General features: G+C 43.0%; 1 protein-coding gene and 1 pseudogene across 2 annotated transcripts; both read right to left on the bottom strand.

Moving 5' to 3' along the window:
* Positions 1 to 86: 86 nt before the first annotated feature.
* On the bottom strand, positions 87 to 9772 carry LOC136547314 (probable cysteine protease RD19D; annotated as a pseudogene).
* Positions 9773 to 9871: 99 nt separating this feature from the next.
* On the bottom strand, positions 9872 to 17904 carry LOC136545767 (membralin-like protein At1g60995). Of its 2 annotated transcripts, XM_066538638.1 has the most exons (15): positions 17390 to 17903; positions 16041 to 16103; positions 15726 to 15888; positions 15466 to 15632; positions 14922 to 15003; positions 14721 to 14782; positions 13698 to 13792; positions 12779 to 12858; positions 12480 to 12563; positions 12108 to 12224; positions 11926 to 12011; positions 11699 to 11805; positions 11083 to 11174; positions 10909 to 10985; positions 9872 to 10576 (listed from the first exon to the last, which is right to left on the bottom strand). In XM_066538638.1, exons 1-15 carry the CDS (start codon positions 17552 to 17554, stop codon positions 10118 to 10120), a joined length of 1899 nt encoding a protein of 632 aa, XP_066394735.1. In that variant the 5' UTR covers positions 17555 to 17903; the 3' UTR covers positions 9872 to 10117. The 2 variants fall into 2 exon arrangements, with proteins under 2 accessions (XP_066394735.1, XP_066394135.1); XM_066538038.1 differs by having other exon boundaries at positions 15466 to 15888; positions 17390 to 17904.
* Between the last annotated feature and the right edge of the window lie 1675 nt (positions 17905 to 19579).

Below are 19579 nucleotides of genomic sequence, written 5' to 3'. Positions count from 1 at the left end.
CCACCTGCAGACAATACCATGCCACGTCCGGAACCTTCGTGTCACGAGTACACCCATGGCGGCCGGCCGCGGTGGATTAGGTTGGTTCACGGCGCCGGCGCCACGGCGACGGTGGAGACCATGCTGTCGACGCCGCAGACGTTGCTGCCACGGCAGAGGCGGTAGTACCCTTGCTCCCCCCACTGCTTCCCCCACGAGTTCTTGATGATCCAGTAGGGGCGGTAACCGAGCCACAGCGCAGCGAAGCCGCACGCGCCGTAGCCGACGAGGAGCACGCCGTGGTTGACCCACGCACGCGGGCAGAGGAGCGGGCACGATACCCCGCCCACGTACGTCTGCATGAACGCCGCGTTGAGCCCCACCGCGAGGGGCCCGCGCCGGACCAACGCCGCGCGGATCTAGGCCTCGTCGCCGGCCGGCACGTCGGTGAAGTTGGCCACGTGGATGGCGTCCTGGGCCGGGTCAAAGCGGCAAGGGCCCGACGCGCCCGTGTATGGGTACACGCGCTGCTCCATCAGCCCACCGGACTTCATCAGGTACGTGTACGCGTTGGTCATCAGCCCGCCGGCATAGCCGTTGTTGCACTCGTCATGCGCCACCACGCTGCATTGGAACATACAAACCAAATCAGCATGCTCTAATAATCCTTCATCGAACTGGACGGATTCATTCCAAGTGGGAAGACATCGAGAGAGCGCAGTGATGCACGCACGGTGTGGTCGTCGTCGACCAGCTGCTGCTCGCTGAGGTCGAGGAGCTTCCCTGTGGCGAGGAAGTTGGTGCCTTCCACCGCGCCTGTCGTGGTGAACGCTGATGTAGACTAGGCCCGATCTTTCAAAAGGTATGATAGTGTCGATTGGTGGAGACTCGACGTTTACGATCTAGACTTCGAACCAAGATTGATTCGGACCCCGCAACCATTACACCACTGCTCCGTTGGTTATCAACCACACGAACGCGATTGACCTCGTCGAGAAGACTTTCTTGCAAGCGAATCGAGAACACAAGTAAGAACGGGATGAACGCAATCTGAAATTACAAATAAATATGAGGCTCAAGATAACGAGAAGGAGTTCAAGTCTTTATTCAAAAGGACTAATCGCCACAGGCGAACAAGATCAAGAACTGGGGTCCTGGTTCACAGCAAGCGGCCTTGGTGGCGACAGTTGCAGCAAAACGACGTCTGTTTCACGAGGAAATCAAGAACTAAACAAAACCCAAACCCTAAGGAGAGCAACGGCTGGTATTTATAGTCTTGGGCGTCACCCCCCTGGACGCGGCCCCTAATGGGCCCAAACACGATACACGGTCCAATGGACCAAAAGACGGTGTCGCAGCACCCTGACAGATTCTGGACGCTGACTTGTTTCAACAATTCCCGTTGCTTCCGAAGGCCTTTTGATGTGAAATCAATTGGGTTGGTTTCCTTATCCAATTAGCTTTTCATCCATATGTGGATCGTCGAAAACGGAGTCCGGATGCGTCCTGGGTAACCAGTTTAAGACAGACTGGTCCTGGAGCCCGAACTGGACTCGAACTTGAGTTGGACTCGGCTTCCACCACGAAAAAGATGAATTGGACGCCCATGCTGGACCTCCTCCTCTACTTGGCTTGTATGCGATGAAGTAGTGATGTCCTCATCATCCTCCCTTTCTTGAATTGAAGTCGTCCTCGACTGAAGTAGATCGTTTACTCCATTGGATGACAGCAACGGTGATTCCGAAAGAAGACGTTCATCTTGGCGCCCCATCCTTCGCAAAGGCGGCTGCCATGGTGGCTTCCCTGTTGGGAATTCATCCTCCTTCTCCTATAAAAGGTTAGTACCAACAAGAGGCATAGCACTAGAAGTAGGACCAAGTGGACATATTGGTGATGTACAAGTTAAAGCATAACATGGTTCATCATGATCAACAAAAACAGATTTAAGAGCAAATAAAATTTCTTTCATGTTATTTGATGGTTCATTTGTTGGTTTGCTAAAGTCTTTATCATGGCCTTTCTTTTTCTTTTCAGCAAGTTTCTTTTCATATTGCACAATTTCAGCAGGTGATAAAGGAAGTAAAGCAATGGTCTTTCCTTTAAACATAAAAGTATATCTATTTTACCTATCATGATGTACAATATTATTATCATATTGCCAAGGGCGGCCTAACAAAAGTGAACAAGCTTGCATAGGCACGACATCAAAATCAGCATAATTATGGTATGACCCGATAGAAAATTGCACACGAGTAGATTGTGTTACCTTTGCCTTACCACTATTGTTGAATCACTGAACATGGTATGAATGTGGAAGAGCACGTGTAGATAAACCAAGAGTCTTGACAAGCTCAGAACTTACTAAATTATTGCTGCTCCCTCCATCGATTATAGCATGAACACGGAAATTATTGACAATGAGGAACATTTGAAACAAATTATGACGTTGTAGCTTGTCTACTGGCTCAACTTATGTACTAAAAGCACGTTGAACAAGGATTGATTTGTAGTCTGCAGTGTATGCCATACTATCAATTACCTCATCAGGATCTTCAGCACTATTTGCAAATTTATCTGCATAAAGATCAGTTGCAAGTGCAAATTCATTGTCTTCATCACTAGCACTAGCATACCCACCATCATCAGTAGCAATATATGCGCGTTTGCTGGGGCATTCTGAAAGCTCTAGTTTGGTTTTGGTTAATTGATGAAACCCTAAGTGCTAACCTAGTTTATCAAGATGATTATGAGATAGGTAGCACTTCTCCAAGTGATGAAGCAATGGCGAAGATCATGACAATGGTGATGGCATGGTGATGGTCAAATGCTTAAACTTGGAAAAGAAGAAAGAGAAAAACAAAAGGCTCAAGGCAAAGGTATAAAATGTAGGAGCCATTTTGTTTTAGTGATCAAGACACTTAGTGAGTGTGATCACATTTAGGATAGATAGCCGTACTATTAAGAGGAGTGAAACTCGTATCGGAATGCGGTTATCAAAGTGCCACTAGATGCTCTAACTCATTGCATATGCATTAAGGATCTAGTGGAGTGCTAACACCCTTGATAATATTTGTGAAAATATGCTAACACATGTGCACAAGGTGTTTGCAGGGTTGAGATGGGTTTGGGATTCGGCGCTTTCGGGAAAATGAAATGTCTATTTTCTATTGCGCCGGATGCAAAATTCTTGGTGGTTGACACATTTGAGCAAGGGTGAAGAAGTTAGAGTTGAAATGGAGTTGGTCGAAATGATGCTGGCGTCGGTCTACTGACCGGACGCTGGGTCACTCAGCGACCGGACGTTGAAAGGCTGTGTCCGGTCGAGCTGTCAGACGGCACAGTCGCTAGGGTTGAGCACCGGACGCTGGTCTACGTCCGGTCAAGGTGGACCGGACGCGTCCGGTCGAAAAAACATGCCTCGGGGAGCTTACTGGAAACGACCGGACGCTGGGGCTTCAGCGTCCGGTCAGTTTTGACCGGAGCGTCCGGTCAGCTTTGTAGCCGTTGAAATCTGACGAACAGCGTTTGAAGCTGGTGACGCGTGGCGTCCATCGGGCGACCGGACGCTGAGGGTCAGCGTCCGGTCAGTATGACCGGAGCGTCCGGTCAGAGCGCGTTTTGCCTAGTGAAGGGGTACAACGGCTCTATTTGATGGGGGCTCTATTTATAGCCCCATGGCCGGCTCAAGGGATATCTCTTGCACATTTTCATTGACATAACAACCTTGTGAGCTTAGCTAAAGTCCTCCCACTCATCTCCATCATTGATCCATCATCATTATGAGATTGGGAGAGAATCCAAGTGCATTGCTTGAGTGATTGCATCTAGAGGCACTTGGTATTCGTGTTGCGCTGCGGATTTCGCTTGTTTCTCTTGGTGGTTGCCACCACCTAGACGGTTGGAGCAGCGGTGAAGGATCGGCATGAGTTGGTGATTGTTCGTGGCCGCCTTCGGTGATTGTAAGGGGAGTTGTACCTTCTCCGGCGGAGTGCCGAAAGGTAACTCTAGTAAATTGCTCGTGTCATTGAGTTACCTCACTTGTGGGTCGGTTCTTGCGGTGTCCTATCGTGTGGACGAGGTTTGTGAAACACCTCTTAGCCGCCGAACTACCAAGTGTTGGTCGACACAACGGGGACTAGCGTGTTGGCAAGCACGTGAACCTCGGGAGAAAATCGATTGTCTCTTGTCTTTGGCATTCTCCCGGTGATTGGCTATATATTCATCTTGTGATTGGTTCATCCCCTACACGTCGGTATAATCACTCTACTCACTTATTTACATTCTTGCAAACTAGTTGACACAAGCTCTTTAGTGTAATTAGAATTGAGAGCTTGCTTTATTATTTATATTCATCTAGTTGAGCTCTTTAGAGTAGCAAGGTTGAGAGCTCTTAGTGAGTATTTACATAGCAAGTTTGTGTGCCTAAGTAATCATTGCAACTAGAATTGTTGGATAGGTGGCTTGCAACCCTTGTAGAGCTAGAGCAAGTTTGCATTACGCTATTTGTCATACTAATCAAATTGCTCTAGTTGATTTGTAGATTTTTAAATAGGCTATTCACCCCCCCCTCTAGCCATATTAGGACCTTCCACATTCTTTAGCAATATGTCCTATGCCCTTGCAGTGGTGGCACACAATTTTAAAAGAGCTGCTAGAGGAAGGTGTAGCAGATCCACTAGAAGAAGGTGTGATAGGAGAATTTTTCTTTACAGGTGCTGGTGGTGTCTGCACATTAGAAAATTTACTCACCTCGGTTGAATGTGAAGGAATGGATGGAGTCGCGGATGGAGTCGTGGATCGCCTAGGTTGTCGTCCCTGTACTTCTCTTTCAGCTTTAATAGCATAATGATATAATTGGGAAAATCTAGTCCATTCTTTATAGTCAAGAACATCTTGTATTTTACGACGTAAACCTCCAAAAAATCTAGAACACTTATCCATATTATACTCTTGTATGTTACTACGTGCTAGACTAATTAAAAGCTCCTAATAATATTCCTCAACAGTTTTACTATCTTGATTTAAACGTTGCAGTTTTAATCGTAGATCACGCTGATAGTATGGAGGAACAAATCTTGATTTCATTCGTCGTTTAAGTACAGTCCAGGTTTGAGGTATTTGAGCATTAGCATTAGCATTATTGCAAATATCATTCCACCATAAAAGAGCAAAACTAGTAAACTCACTAGTAGCAAGTCTAACTCTATATTCTTCAGGTACTTGATGGGAGCTAAATTTTTGATATACAACCATCTCCCAATCTAAATATGCTTCAGGATCAGCAGAACCCGAAAAAGGAGGTATCTTAAACTTGGTTTTAGAGAAAAGATTATTATTACCTTGGTTGTTACCTCCCATACCGCGTCGGTTAAAGTTCAACCGATTACGGTTATGTGCATCCTCAGCACGTCGTTGAGCTTCGGCTTCAGCCTCCGCGTCGCCATCGTCCTCCTCAGAGAGATCATCATCATCATCTTCAGGACGTGGTTCCGGATGTCGTTGTTCAACATCTTCAATCCTCTTGGCCAAATTAGTGATTTATTGAAGGATCTCATTGAACTTGTCATCAAGAACGGCACAGAGCTCATTCTTAGAAATATAGTCATTGAAATCTATAGGTGCGTCCTCGTTTTCTTGGCTGCTGCCTCTAGCTTTTCCTGACATGGTTAGTAGAAAGAAAAAGACCAACGCAAATAGTATTATCCCTACCAACTACTTAGGTTATGGACAAGAAAAAATAAGGCACTCAACTCTCAAATGTCTTACCACGGTCTTACAAGTGTTCTTACCAAAGCAACAGGCGGTGCAATCGGTCGGTGACTGTGATACCGTTGTAGCTTGAGTGTAACAGTTGCAAGGTAAACCTGTACTTGGTTAGAAGAAAGTGGAGCTTGAACATACACAATATAATAGCAAGGAATAACAAAATTCGCAACTGAATAGCAAAGCTGAATAAGTATCCCAAGTACTTGTCTTAGTTCTTGGTCTACTCACGTTCCAAGTACCAGATGTATCAAGTGATGTGGACAGCAAGAATATGATTAGGAACAAGGTAGAAATCAGCACACACAAATACAGCTCAAATAGCGCTCTCTATGTGCTCCTCTAGATATTGTTCCACTTTTGCCCCTCTCTTTTTTCTCTATTTTTGGGCTGTCATTGTTTTTTGGGATTCTTTGACTTTTTCTTTTTATTTTTTTGATATTTTTTCTTCACTTAGGAGCACAAAAGAAGCAACCACAGAAAATTTGAGCTTAAACAAGTGAAAGACGTGGCCTGTGGAATTTCCAGAAGACGTGTTCGAAATCGACAAAAACCTCGTGACCACGAAACGAGGATCTTGTGACCACTTTTTGACCAATCTAAAATTTTCGAACCCCGATAAAGCGGGGATGGACGGATCCGAATTTTTTTGATCGATTTGCATATACGGAACGTCGAAAACGGAGTTTGTATGCGAAAACTAGACCAGTTTTAAGAACGGACTCCGAATTAGAGGATAAAACGGGAACAATGTGCGTAAAATTGGTCACGGTAGCAAGGATTTGATGAAAACAGTGAAGACAAGTGTAACAAATAAGATGGCGTGGACTAGGGTTTGATGAATACAAAGGAATCACAACAATACTTGAAGGTGTTCACGGATTATGATGAAAAACAAAGAGAAAAACACAAACTGGACTTAAAAACGATCTAAAATCAGCAACAAGAACTTGACCTAGGGCACAAACTCAACAACGCAAATCAGAGACGAACTTGCACGGCACAATGAGGCTATAGGATAGGGAATATGTGATGATGTATATTTTTTTTGGCTTTTTGTGGACCGTAGGTAATGCAAAAACAGTAATAATCTAAAGGGGAAAACAAAGTTATACCTAACGGGCAACAAGGGCTCTGATACCACTTGATGTAGACTAGGCCCGATCTTCCGAAAGGTATGATAGTGTCGATTGGTGGAGACTCGACGTTCACGATCTAGGCTTCGAACCAAGATTGATTCGGACCCCCGCAACCGTTACACCATTGCTCCGTTGGTTATCAACCACGTGAACGCGATTGACCTCGCCGAGAAGACTTTCTTGCAAGCGAATCGAGAACACAAGCAAGAACGGGATGAACGCAATTTGAAATTGCAAATAAATATGAGGCTCAAGATAACGAGAAGGAGACCCACACGCGCCCTGCATCTTGACACCGGTGACGGCGCCCTTGTCGCGCCAGTCGAAGCTGGCGGGCAGCCACGCCACCTCCTCCTGCGAGGCCGGCGGGGCAGCCGGCGCGCCACTCATCACGATCCGCTGGACGTCCCCGCCGGCGCGCCTCGAACTCCTCCCGCGTGAGGTCGAAGAAGGGCGTGACCCCGTGGCGCGCGGTCAGGTCCAGTGCCTGGTGCGCCACCGCGAGGGCCAGGTTGGCCGCGAACACGCGCAGCCGACGTGCGTACTCCTCGGGCACGGAGTATCGCCGCCCGTGCCGCCTCAGGAACGCCGCGAACTGCGCCTCCGGGAGCAGCCCCGGGCCCGCACTAGTGCGGGAACGACCATCCGTCACCTGCCGGATGAATCCGCCATCGTCGACGGACGCGCCGGCGAGTGGTAGGAGCAGGATGAGGACGACGGCAAGCTGGGAAGCCAAAATACATGTATTTTGATTAATAAAGTGAAGAAATACGCCAAATGTCATCTAAAACAAGAAGCCAACGTTTCGAGGGTCATTTTAATGAAGTTGACGATTGAAGTCCTATAATTGCGAAGCGTACTGTTCTATAGTTGCAAATTTCTCGAAATGGTCTCGGCGGCCGTCGCGAGGTTTGAAATTGTTTTGGGGGTCTCTTTTTTTGGGAATTTTGTTTTGGGGGTCTCTGTTCCCCCGTTGGCCTCGGTTTTGCGGAGTGGGCGCCCGAAGTAGCAATTGTTTGAAACGGGGACGGTGAGGTTCGTACCTGTGGTCACAGGGGGATGCGGTACGAAATGCCAATAATAAGCTCATGGAACTTTCTTTTTTCTTTTTTTTTTTGAAAGTTTTGAGACGAGGGAACGGTGGTCATCGAGGCCGAGCGAGAGATTTCGGCTCAATCACTTTAACCAGACGAAGTAATCGAGCGTTGGCGCGCCTCCTATTGGTGCAGTCTAGGACTCCAAACTTTTATAACCGGTATATAGGTTCTCGTACAAAGAGACTAGATCCGATAAGCCGATAAATCTGCTAAACGGGTACCCTTACATTGTTCGGTGCTCCCTCCGTTTTAAATTGTAGGCTTTCATTAAGTCAGAATTGCTCTAACTTTAACTATGCTTAGAACAGAATACACAAGCATCTACAACATCAAACAAGAGTTATTTTCGCTTGTTGGTTTCAGCCAGGGCTTACCAACCAGCCAACAGTGTTTTTCTCTTACAACAAACCAGCATCAACCGGACATATCAGCCTAGAAACCAACCAGCAAACAGACTAATTAGATACACCATTAAAATATACTTCCTTCGTCCTAAGATAAATACAATTCTCGCACTTCGATATATAATAATAGACATCATTAGATTAGTTACGATATATTTTTATAGTAAACCTAATTAGAGATACAAATGTTAATATTATTTTCTATAAATCTAGTCAAACTTAAGATTAGTTGACTCCTTAAAGTGCAAAATGTGCATTTATTTTGGCACGGATGGAGTATTTTGATTGCATTTTTTCTAATATTGTAGGTGTTAATATATTTTTCTATATATTTGATCAAAATTAAACAAATTTGACTTATGACAAACCCAAAACAACTTAGAATTTCAAACGATCGGAGCATATGTACTTCTATGTCTACAATATTACTACCACATTGTAAATAAATTATAAGTCATTCTGGTTTTCTACATACATAGTTTTTACTATGTATCTAATATACATTTATGTCTAGGTACGTAATAAAAAGCTATGTTGAAAAAACAGAACGATTTAATTTGGAACGGAGTACACCACACACCTGATGCACTGTGGTAGCAAAAATAGCACCTCATCCAGTTTCAAAGAGAGCAATCAAGGAATGTACATTGGTGTCCAGAATTTCAAGCAACTAGATTTACAAGCACCAAGCTGGATAACAGAATATGCAACGACGATGTTGCAGCACCCATCCAGCAGAGGTGAGAACAACAGAATGAATAGCAGGAGTAATATCCTTATGTCTCAATGTGACAACAAGCCTTATATAATACTACGTTATAAATTGTAGGTCATTTTAATTCTGTCCTAACTCAAAATTGTCTAACTATGACCCGAGTTTTAGGAGTGGAACAACATCAAATACATATCTAAGTAGTTTCAAACTTAAGATATGCATAGATAATTCATTTATTTGGCTTTGCAAATATTAACATATTTGTCTATAAAATTGGTTAAAGAGAAATTTGATATAGGATAAAACTAAAACCACTTACAATTTCAAACGGAGGGAATAATAGTCTCATGTAAGAGACGATGTTCAGTGAAGTGGCTGAAGTTGTATATATTAGCCTACGACACAGACTAAAGCAACAACATGATGCACTAGACGGCAAAATGACACCATAATAACATCATTATAAGTTTCAAAGTTCAAACTGACCGCATTCAGTGAATGGACAGCAACAACGGTGTTCAAAATTTCAAGGAACACCTTAAAAACATAATTTTAAGGAACTAATCTGCAAGCACTAACCTCAAAACTGGAACAGCAAATGTAAGGATGGATCCAAACCATTAATTTGTCCAATTCAGTAACAGGTGCAGTAACACTGCATATTCCAGGCTCCATCACCTACCCATGGGAGTACAAAAAGAATTTGCACGACATTTAATATGCTGTGAGTTGGCATTCTGTACAGGACTGGAATGGGCACTCCCATTCAGAAGGTAGGGAATGCACATATATAATGATGAATATAGATACAACCTTCATCCTTACCTACTAACTAAAAAAGAGAAACAGATAATACTAACATGGTATCTCCAGCGACACCAGTCTGTATATGCTGCCACCAATATTCGTCATTATCCTTTTGAAGGGAGCTGCTGGCATTATATCATATTAGCAATAGACTACTGCCGCCCAAGCACCCACCAAGAGTTCTGTCATTGGTCCACTTTCATCTTCGTGATTCTATGTCACCTGATCATTTTCATTTCGAGGTGGATCGGTGTAATCTTGACCATGATCACGGACATCTCTGAACATAGAGAAGAAAGAAACTATGCCATCAGAAGCACTGCCTCCTAGCAACCACAGCAAAAGGGACCCAAATGGGTTGAGGGAGCCTGAGCCCGTAGGGGTGGTTCCAGCTTGCTGAGTGTTTTGCTCTTGATACTGGAGAGCATTGTTGGCAGCTGGCTCAGAAATTCCATTCTGTTGACCCTCTCGCTGGTTCCTGGTAGGCTCATCCTGAACCAATAGGGCATCTGCTTCACGAGCAGCACCAAGGCCATCGTTTATAGTACCAGGGTCCCTCACATTTACCCTAGCAATGTGTAAGGTAGAGTAGATAGTTGAGGATGTAATCTGGACACCTGTCTGCTGGTGAATGTGAGCTCGACTTCGCATGAATCTCTGGAGAGCTGGCACCTGAAGTGGCACGGGGAAACATGAAGTAGACATTGGGTGACAAGGATTTAATTGAGCTAATGGACCCAATATATGCACACTGATCTACCTCCCTACTGAATCAACCAATTTTGGATCAATTTTCTCATTCACATGAAAGTTACGACAAGCTGTGCATACAAACCACTGTTCAGAAGCTAAAAAGTGGATAGGGATATTAAACTTTGAAACATCTAACTAATAGTAATCAATGATTATTTCTAAAAAACGTGAACAGAAAATTACATCAAAATGTAGAAGCATTAGATAAATAAAGAGAAAAACAAAAACACAGAAACAAGACATTAACTTACCTCAAAACGGTTCCAAAAATATAAAATAAGGTGCTGCATGAATGCTGCCGTAGCAGAGAAAGCCAGATATGAGAAGCCTGGTAAAGCATATGTCATAAAGCAACAGAAATGTGCCATTAGTTAATCAATAGTTCAGTCAGAAAAAAAGTTCGATACATACTGAATTTTACGTACCATAAGTATATGAGAAGAAGTAGATATGGAAAACCAAAAAATAGAGCAAGAAGAAGCGTGGAAAGAACTGCATCGATATGGATGTCCGCACACTGAAAAACAAAGATACAGGGATAAGTATTTAAGAATCATTAGCTTCAAAATTTTGTCCTGCACAAAATCAATTCTAATAGATGCATTCATGCTAGCTGCCTTATACTATTTCGACGAGAATAAGTGATCATCTCTACCCATATATCTTTTATTTGAGTTGCTCTCTCAGCAGTTATACTGAGCAAAAGGCCTAGCTATTCCCTTAGGGAAAATTTGCCGTAGGGCACCACGACTTCGTATAGCTCTAGCCTCTAGGACACAGCAAAAGTCCTGCTTGGGGGAAGGCACTGTCAAATTGTAGTTACTAGCTGGTTGCCTGGGCCCCCATTAAAATACTCTTTCCAGCTAAAAGAGAGATTTTTTTTCATTTGGGTGCCCCTGGATCACAAATGAACCCGACCTGGCCCCAACCAGACCCAACAGGAGTTTGGACAAACTGTGACTTCTCTAAAAGGGTAGATGTTTCACATTGGGAGTGGAGTAATAATAAAAATTCCAGTAATACTTCCATGTAAAACATTACCTGATCATCGTGAACAGCTCACATAACCATACAAGAGTCAAAACAAGAAACGCAAGCAATTGATCATCGTAGAACTCAAATAGAAAAAAGAGGATCCCAATCATAATCTACAAAGATCAGAACAAAATAATGAGTGAGCTAATGTAGAAGTTTGGTGAATCCTGCAGCGAATACATTTCATCACAAACTTCAAATATTTCAAAACACCAAAGAATATTTCCCATTACCGGAACAAAAACCAATGATTCGATGACATGCACGAATATCAACTGAAAAGTTGGCAGGTGGTGGCGTGCATGGTGTTGAAGCTGCACTGAAAATTTCAAGGAAGAACAACGCACTAGGTGAATCAAATAAAATATTAAGTGCAAAGCAGTCCAGGCCGCAACCTACAGAAAAGAACACCAACCTGTGAACCTAAGCATGCGGGATTGCGTTTCTCTCAGAGTAAATGAAACAGACATGGTGGTTGTGAAAAAGACAAAGAGTGACATTAGAAGGACACCACATTTTGTCACAAAGTAATCTGCAAACACCAAAGTTGCAATGCATCAGATTTGATGCACAGAGAGGAAGATATGAGTCATGTATGTTATGAAAGGGAATCAAAAGCCAAAATTAAGGACTTTTTGGTTCCATACTTTCCAATTTGAAAGTTCATTGCAATTTAGCAGTTGACATGTATAAAGCTTTAGTGGAACAATGCACAATAGTGATGTCATGTAGAAAACGCTCAAGAGTTGACTCAACATATTGAGAAAACAAAGTTAACTATACCAACCTCCAAATCTTGTAGGACCTTCTGGTAGTTCATGCCCATAACTGAGATCATAGAGCTCCTTTGTCTGAAAGTTGTATAAATAACCTGCACAACATACCAAAGCCCAAAAAATTAGTTCATAAATGGATCATAGTGCAAACAGTTATACAAAGTGCAAAAAACTGTTGTTTGACATGCTTCAAGCAAGTCAACTACGTTGTTAGTTGTTACTTTGCTGTTATGAACCAAGTCTGTAATCATTTGTAGAACTATTTTGACGATTAAAGGTTGGTACATGCACAATAGGATCAGATGCGTACCATGACCAGGAGAATTCACCAAGCTGTTTGTAAGTATAGTATCATATCCAACAATGCTGTTTATCAAAAGCTGCTGCCACCTGAAAAGGAAAATGTAGAAAAAATTGAGATGGCATCTACTGCAGACAATCCAATTGGATAGTATATGTACATGCCAACACATCACATCACAGACACCCACTCAAAGAAAACTGTAGCAAAGAAAAATGTAGACTTATAGAGAAAGAAATGTCTCTCACATTTTTTATACAAAGTACAAATTGCACACAAATCTACAGATTTTATTAATATCAAAGAAAATTTCATGTTGCAATGATATAGGGGTTACTATCGTAGTGTTCATTGAAATAAGGCACCAGTTCTTATTATCTATCTGAGTGCAAGATCAAAGTTACCAGAGGCCACAATCAACTCAAGATGAAAAATAAATAGATGTGCAAAACTGTGACTTAACCTAGTACTCCCTCCATTCCAAATTATAAGACGCTTTGGCTTTTCAAGATACATAACTTTTGCTATGCACTTAGATATACACTATGCCTGGATACATGGTAAAAGCAATGTACCTACTACCTAGAGAAGCCAAAACATCTTATAATTTGAAACGGAGGGAGTATTTGTCAAAATTGTTAGCTGGATAATACACATATGGAATCTAAGTAGCAAACTGTCAAGAATTAATATATGCTGAAGTGAAAACATTTAGATAGATATGCAAATTCCACAAGATCCAAGGTAAGGTCATTGATACTCTTAAAATACAACATGCAGCATGCTTACATGTTGGTGGAAAGGGCATTCTCCTAAGCTCTATGTCAGATCAAAGTTTTCAACATATGAGAAGGTGCTAATATTAACAGCAACCTTTGGCACTTAAAAGCTTGCAAACAGGAAGGGTCCAAAAATACTGAACAGAAACCTGTTTCCAAAGCAAGGATTTCGAGCAGAAATTGTGATATTGATTGTTCGGACACCATGACGAATTTTAGCACCTTCAGAAAGCAAGAAATAACCCTGCAGAAAAGAAATGAGCATGTGGGAAAGCCCCTAAAATGAATACTATTCAACGTATGATGCTAATACATGCATACAAGCATAAAAGGAACAACAATTGGGTCTTCTGATCCTCTTAACCAACTCAAGGCTTGAATTAATTCAAGAAACTATGTCATCAATCAAACCTATATTGCTAATACTGTATAATTGTGAATATTCTACTGCTTTTCAGATCCTTTTCATTGAGTGAATATGCCACTCTAATAAGGTTGAACCTCTTTCATAGCCTGAAATTGTATGTTCGTTATTTACCCTTGCTAAAATTAAAGATTGCATACACAACACATCTGCGACAATGTGCTGTGAAGGGCGACTTCATCTACAAGCTTCCAGGTTAGTGCTCTGTGAGGTTACTCAGACTGCATTGCAACAGTCAGTACTTCAGTGAGAGAAGTGCAGACCTGGAAACAGCCTGCGGTCTCACCATTGTGTTGAGACCACTTGGGGTGTGACCACATAAGGCCAGTGGCAGGTCAGAAAGCAACGAAGGTCAACAGAGAAGGGATGTAACTTCCATCATATCTGTCCAGTGTTCCATCTCAATGTGCCAAAGTGTATAAGGGTGAGTGGACAAAGGAACAGCAAGGATATTTTTTAAGAGTTTAACAGAATATATCCTCATAATGGAACTTTGCACTGAAGATGTCAAGAAGCAGTGGCATATTCACAGTTATCACTTATCAGATTGTTAATGGAATTTTCACCAGCCGGGGATTGACTAGGTGCATACACTATTTCCTCACTGAAGAGTAGCCTAAAACTTTCAAACATGTTCAACAGAAGTTTGTATTCTTATTGTGCTAAGAAACAAGAAGCTCATCACCAAATAACATATCAAAGAAGACAGAATGGCCAAGTGATATAAACAGGACAGGAAGAGTCTGACCTTCTCCACGCCATATAAATAAGTAGGCTCAAATGCTTTACTCCTCCTCTCAAACCACTGCACTGTAACAAGCAACATAAGCTAGAGAAGTTAGAGAAAATTAGTGCTTGTAGTTTGCAAGTGACAAGGTTAATAGGATTCATGCAAGCACTATTCTAGGTTGAGGCGCATAAAATATGAGAACTTAACAGTCGACACTACCTATTGTCGAAATAAGATGATCCATGCTTGGTAGTTGAAGATCCTTAACAATATGGAGGAAGTCATTCCAATTTGATCTGACCTGATGTTAAAATAAACAAGAAATATCATAGGGATAAAGTACATGTATGTTGACCAATTAGGCGGCACATAGGCAAACAAAGATCACTAATAGCAAACATATAGAGTTATAGACAAAAAAAAAAAAAGTATCATGCCACTTACGGAACCCAGTAGGGATAAAAATATTAGTGAGCAATCTTTTGCTTAATCTGAATATTGATTAATACTGCTATACTATCAGTCCAACAAATCTCAGCAATAAATAGCTATACGCCACTAATTTGCCCCTTCAGAAACACTTCTCAAGAACCCCCCCCCCCCCCCCCCCCCCCCCCCCCAACAACAAAAAAAAGAAAAAAGAAAAGAGCTAGAAACTTTTTTGCTACATCAAAATCCATCGATCCGACCAACAAAATGAGGATTTTTGGGGTGAGCATTAAACAAGGCAGTGGTTTAAAAAAATTCTGGTCAAACTTCTTACCATCAACTGGAGGGTGTTTTCTGAAAGTTGCTTTATATTCTTCCAGAATGAGACAGCACGATGGTACCATTTTCTGAACAAATATGTCACTGCTGCTTTAAATGACTCCTTAGCCGATAAAGGGTGGTGTACAGAACCCTCTCCGGCTGCCTTCAAATCTGGTAAGCCTGGAATAGTCGTGATAACAGTTGTGTCAGCTGTATTCTCTGATTGAGGTTCAAATTCTTTGTCTCCTTTCCAAGTTCTAAACATTAGCTTACTCCTCCTAGCTCCAGGGCCAACCCAGGTTGACCAAAACTTAGATGCCAAAATGTTGAACTTATCACCATTAACCTCTAAAATTTTCTCAGCTGAACGTCCCAGGTTCTGGAGATCCATGATGTAAGAAGCACCTCTGCTGGACCATAATCCCCCACTGATAATCTACAACTCATAGCAAAGTTTAAAATTGACACCAATAGAATAGAAACAGGAATCATCAACAAAAGCAAGAAGAATAAAACATACATAATGGAGTTTCAGAGTAGCAACTAATTCAATAACAAAAGCAAAGAGCAACCAGACATTAATACTACCTTGATTTGGACAAGTTGTGCTTCTCCAAATTCAATTCCAGAAAACTCACTTGAGCAGCCAGGCTTCGCATGCAAAAGACAATTCAAAAGTGAGAATCAAAAAATAAAGACTGGGGCGGACAGAAATGTGGACTACAAAATCAAATAGTATTAGTCCATCACAATATTCTTTCTTTTTTCTCACAACTCAAGATTTTTGTTTTAATGATCTCCACTCATGAACTTTATATTTCTACCTAGTTGATATTAATCAGCGGGAATTTGGAACCATGGCACGTACTTCGCCCTGGGAACATTGTTCCTGTTCCAGAAACAAGTAGGTTCGACATTCCTCAATCCCATCAACCCAGGAACTTGATCACTATGCACATGACTATGTGAATTACAGAGAGCCTGCTTTTTATATGTATTAGATATATAGACAGATCATTTAGATGAATAAGGTTATAGTTGCATGGCCTTGCTTGGTGTGATGTGTGATTTGTTCTATATGCGTGTAGATATATCATAGTTCGTCAAATATTTATCTTATGTACCATTACATGCATTAATAATCCTTTGTAAAAGGATGGACAAATTAGATCAATCAGATTGGCTCAATTTTGACATAGCAGCAACTCAATGAAATCAACAATCGAAATATGTGTTAACATGATAAGTGAGGCATGAACAGAATAGAACAGAACATAAAGGTCAAAACAAAAATGTCAATCAGAAACAGAGCAGGAAGTGAACAGTATGTATACAGATTAAGTGATGAACTAATACTCCCTTTTGAATATATATATATATATATATATATATATATATATATATATATATATGATGTTTAGTACAAGCTAATTAGTTCAAAAAAATGCCATGTATTTAAATACAAAGGGAGTACTTAACTTTTGTTCCTCCTAGTTCAAAGTAAATACTACTGATTACTGAAGGAAGAACAAAAGAGGATAGGTAAGAGTTCTTCAATGTTATGCCGGCAAAAAAATCATTAGCAAAGCAGCGATGGTAGCTCTGTTTCCACAATTCACATTAAATTGGCAGCAGCGGCGAAGCCAGTGCATATGTGTCGGGGTCATGCGACCCCGATAACTTTGTACGAATCAGTGGAACTCCGCGTATTCTGGCCAGCTACGACCCCATCAAATTGAGTTCATGAATCTGTGCGACCCCGGCAGCAGTTTAGTCTAGATTCGCCGTTGATTGGCAGCATGGTAGCTCTGTTTCCACGAGAAGCGTCACATCCGCTCCCAATCCATCACAGCGGCAGCAACAGGAGCAACAGGAGAAATGGAGAATGATAAGCAGGCCACTGAGGGCAATTCTCGAGAGACGGGCCCATGACTGACCTGTTGCACGAAGTTGGTGTGCATGACGACGAGTAGGCAGAAGAGCGCGACGGCGCCGGCGAGGTAGAGGTACTCGAGCGCGAGGCGGATCCGCGGCGTGAGCAGCTGGGACAGCGTCCCCGATAGGCGCGCGTGCACCCGCAGGAACGTCTGCTCCGGATCCATTCCCCTGCCGCTGCCGCTGCTGCGGCCCCCGCCCCGCGGCGTCGCCGGCCACCTCCAAACCCTAAGCAGGGCCTCCCACTCCCCTCGAGGGAAGGAAGCTTTGAATCGATTGGGGATTGGGATTATTCGGGACTGGAAGCCGCTGTGGATCAACGGAGAGCTGCTGGCCGGCCGGCCGCGAATTTGGTGCTGGGGGAATTTGCTTGGGGGGTTTGGGATTTGAATTTCTCCGGGGCAGTGCGCATCAGCGCATGCGGTTGATGGTGTGCGCGAGTTTAATACGTTTCGCTTTCCTTCCCCTCACACAGCCTGTGTGCCAGACTACCAGTATCGGGGGCTCTTTCTTTGGGAACGGGCTATGGGCACGGCGTGTGTAGGCGGCGGGGCGCACGCAGCAATTTTTCCTGCCGCCGGCACATTGGTTGGTTGCCTGGTTCTGGTTGGGTTGGGGCCGGTATGGAGCCTGGGTGGCTGGCTCCGCGCGAGCGGATGAGGATGCCAGATCTTTTTGTGGCGTGTCGCTGTCCAGGAAACTCCAACACTGGTCCTGTATTTTTATTTTTACAAATTTATTTACATGCACAGCTTGAACTTGCTCTCAAAGTCAAAATTGGGACTACTCTCCGACTAAAATAAGTGCACATCTCACCCTCTGAGAAGTCAACTAATCTTAATTTTGATGAAATATATGCAAAAAGATACTAACTTTCACGATGCTAAATAGATTTCATATATGTTCATACTAAATAAACTTATTTAGATATACAAATATTAATACTATTTTCTATAAATCTAGTCAAATTTCAGACTGATTGACTCCTCGAAGTGCGAGACGAGCACTTATTTTGGAAAGGAGAGAGTAAGCTCATGCTTGCTTGTGCTCAGCAAGACACACTGAAAGCACTAGTTTGCTTTTGGATAATTGATGAAATCTATGGGCTAATCCTTGATGAGCTAAGTATGTAGATAAGAGGGGATGGTTCAAAGCCAAGTGGTAAAGCTAGATGATGGTCATGGTAATGGTGATGGCCAAACTTGAAGATCAAGTGCTTCAACTTGAAAAAGAAGAAATAGAAAAACAAAAACAAGGTTGATCAAGGCAAATGTATCAAATATGTTTTTGTTTTGACACTCAAGACACCATAGAGGGTGTGAGTGTGTTTAGGATCGATATTTGTACTATAAAGAGGGGAAATCTTAAGCTAAGTGGTTATCGAGTGCCACTAAGTGACATGATTCTTGCATATGCATTAGGGACCTAGTATGCTAACAATTAACCCTAAAATGCTTGAAAATGCTAACACACGGGCACATGAGTCGTGCACTTTATGGGTAGTAACTTGGAAGCAAGGGTGGAGTGTTTGAGGAGAGGAAAAAAAGGAGGCGAAGGTCAGTGACCGAACGCTAGGACTTGCGCGTCCGGTGCTTAACCCTAGCTGTTGGTCAGCTGAGGAGAATTGACCGGACGCTGCACTCGACGCAGGCCGTGCATCTGGTCATGCTGTCTAGAGAAGGTGCAGGGCGGTTTGGCGACTAGACCCTAGAGGTTATCGTTGACCGGACGCGCAGGGGGTGCATCAGGTCGACGATGACGTATGTTGATGCAATCTCTGTGGGCGAGCGCAGTGAGGACCGGACGTTGGACGCATCAGGTCACCTCTGACTGGATGCATCCGGTCAATAAAAATTCTCTCTAGATGCTTACTCGACTCGACGGGACGCGTCGTGTTCGTGAGTCCGGTCATTTCTTCGTCAAGTCCGATCACAACTTAACTACGCGAGTGATCAACTAGTGATCGTTGAAGATGAACGGGTGAGGTTCAAAGGGGTGCCACGTGGACGCCATCCGTGGACCGGACGCTGGGGTGCGTCAGCATCCGGTAAGGCAAGTCCAGTCACGCCTTCGACAAAGCAACAGCTCTTTGAGCCACGAGGCTCTATAAATAGCTCTTGGCCGCCTTGGGGCTCACTCTCTTGGTACTTTGACATTCTTGACATCCTTGTGAGCCTATGCAAACACCTCAC

This window comes from Miscanthus floridulus, chromosome 1 (assembly GCF_019320115.1).
Source record: "Miscanthus floridulus cultivar M001 chromosome 1, ASM1932011v1, whole genome shotgun sequence".
Taxonomy (NCBI): Eukaryota; Viridiplantae; Streptophyta; class Magnoliopsida; order Poales; family Poaceae; genus Miscanthus; species Miscanthus floridulus.
The sequence above is the reverse complement of the archived record's forward strand: the minus strand, read 5'-3'. Positions and strand labels throughout refer to the sequence as shown.

Bases quoted from the DNA above. Each gene is read 5' to 3' on its own strand.
- LOC136545767 (XM_066538038.1), bottom strand. From the start codon at position 17,554: ATGGATCCGGAGCAGACGTTCCTGCGGGTGCACGCGCGCCTATCGGGG. The intron at 12,564-12,778 runs GTACGCATCTGA...TATGTTGTGCAG, and splicing joins GGTGAATTCTCCTGGTCATG to GTTATTTATACAACTTTCAG. The intron at 11,175-11,698 runs GTAATGTTTTAC...TTTGTTTTTCAG, and splicing joins GAGCTGTTCACGATGATCAG to TGTGCGGACATCCATATCGA.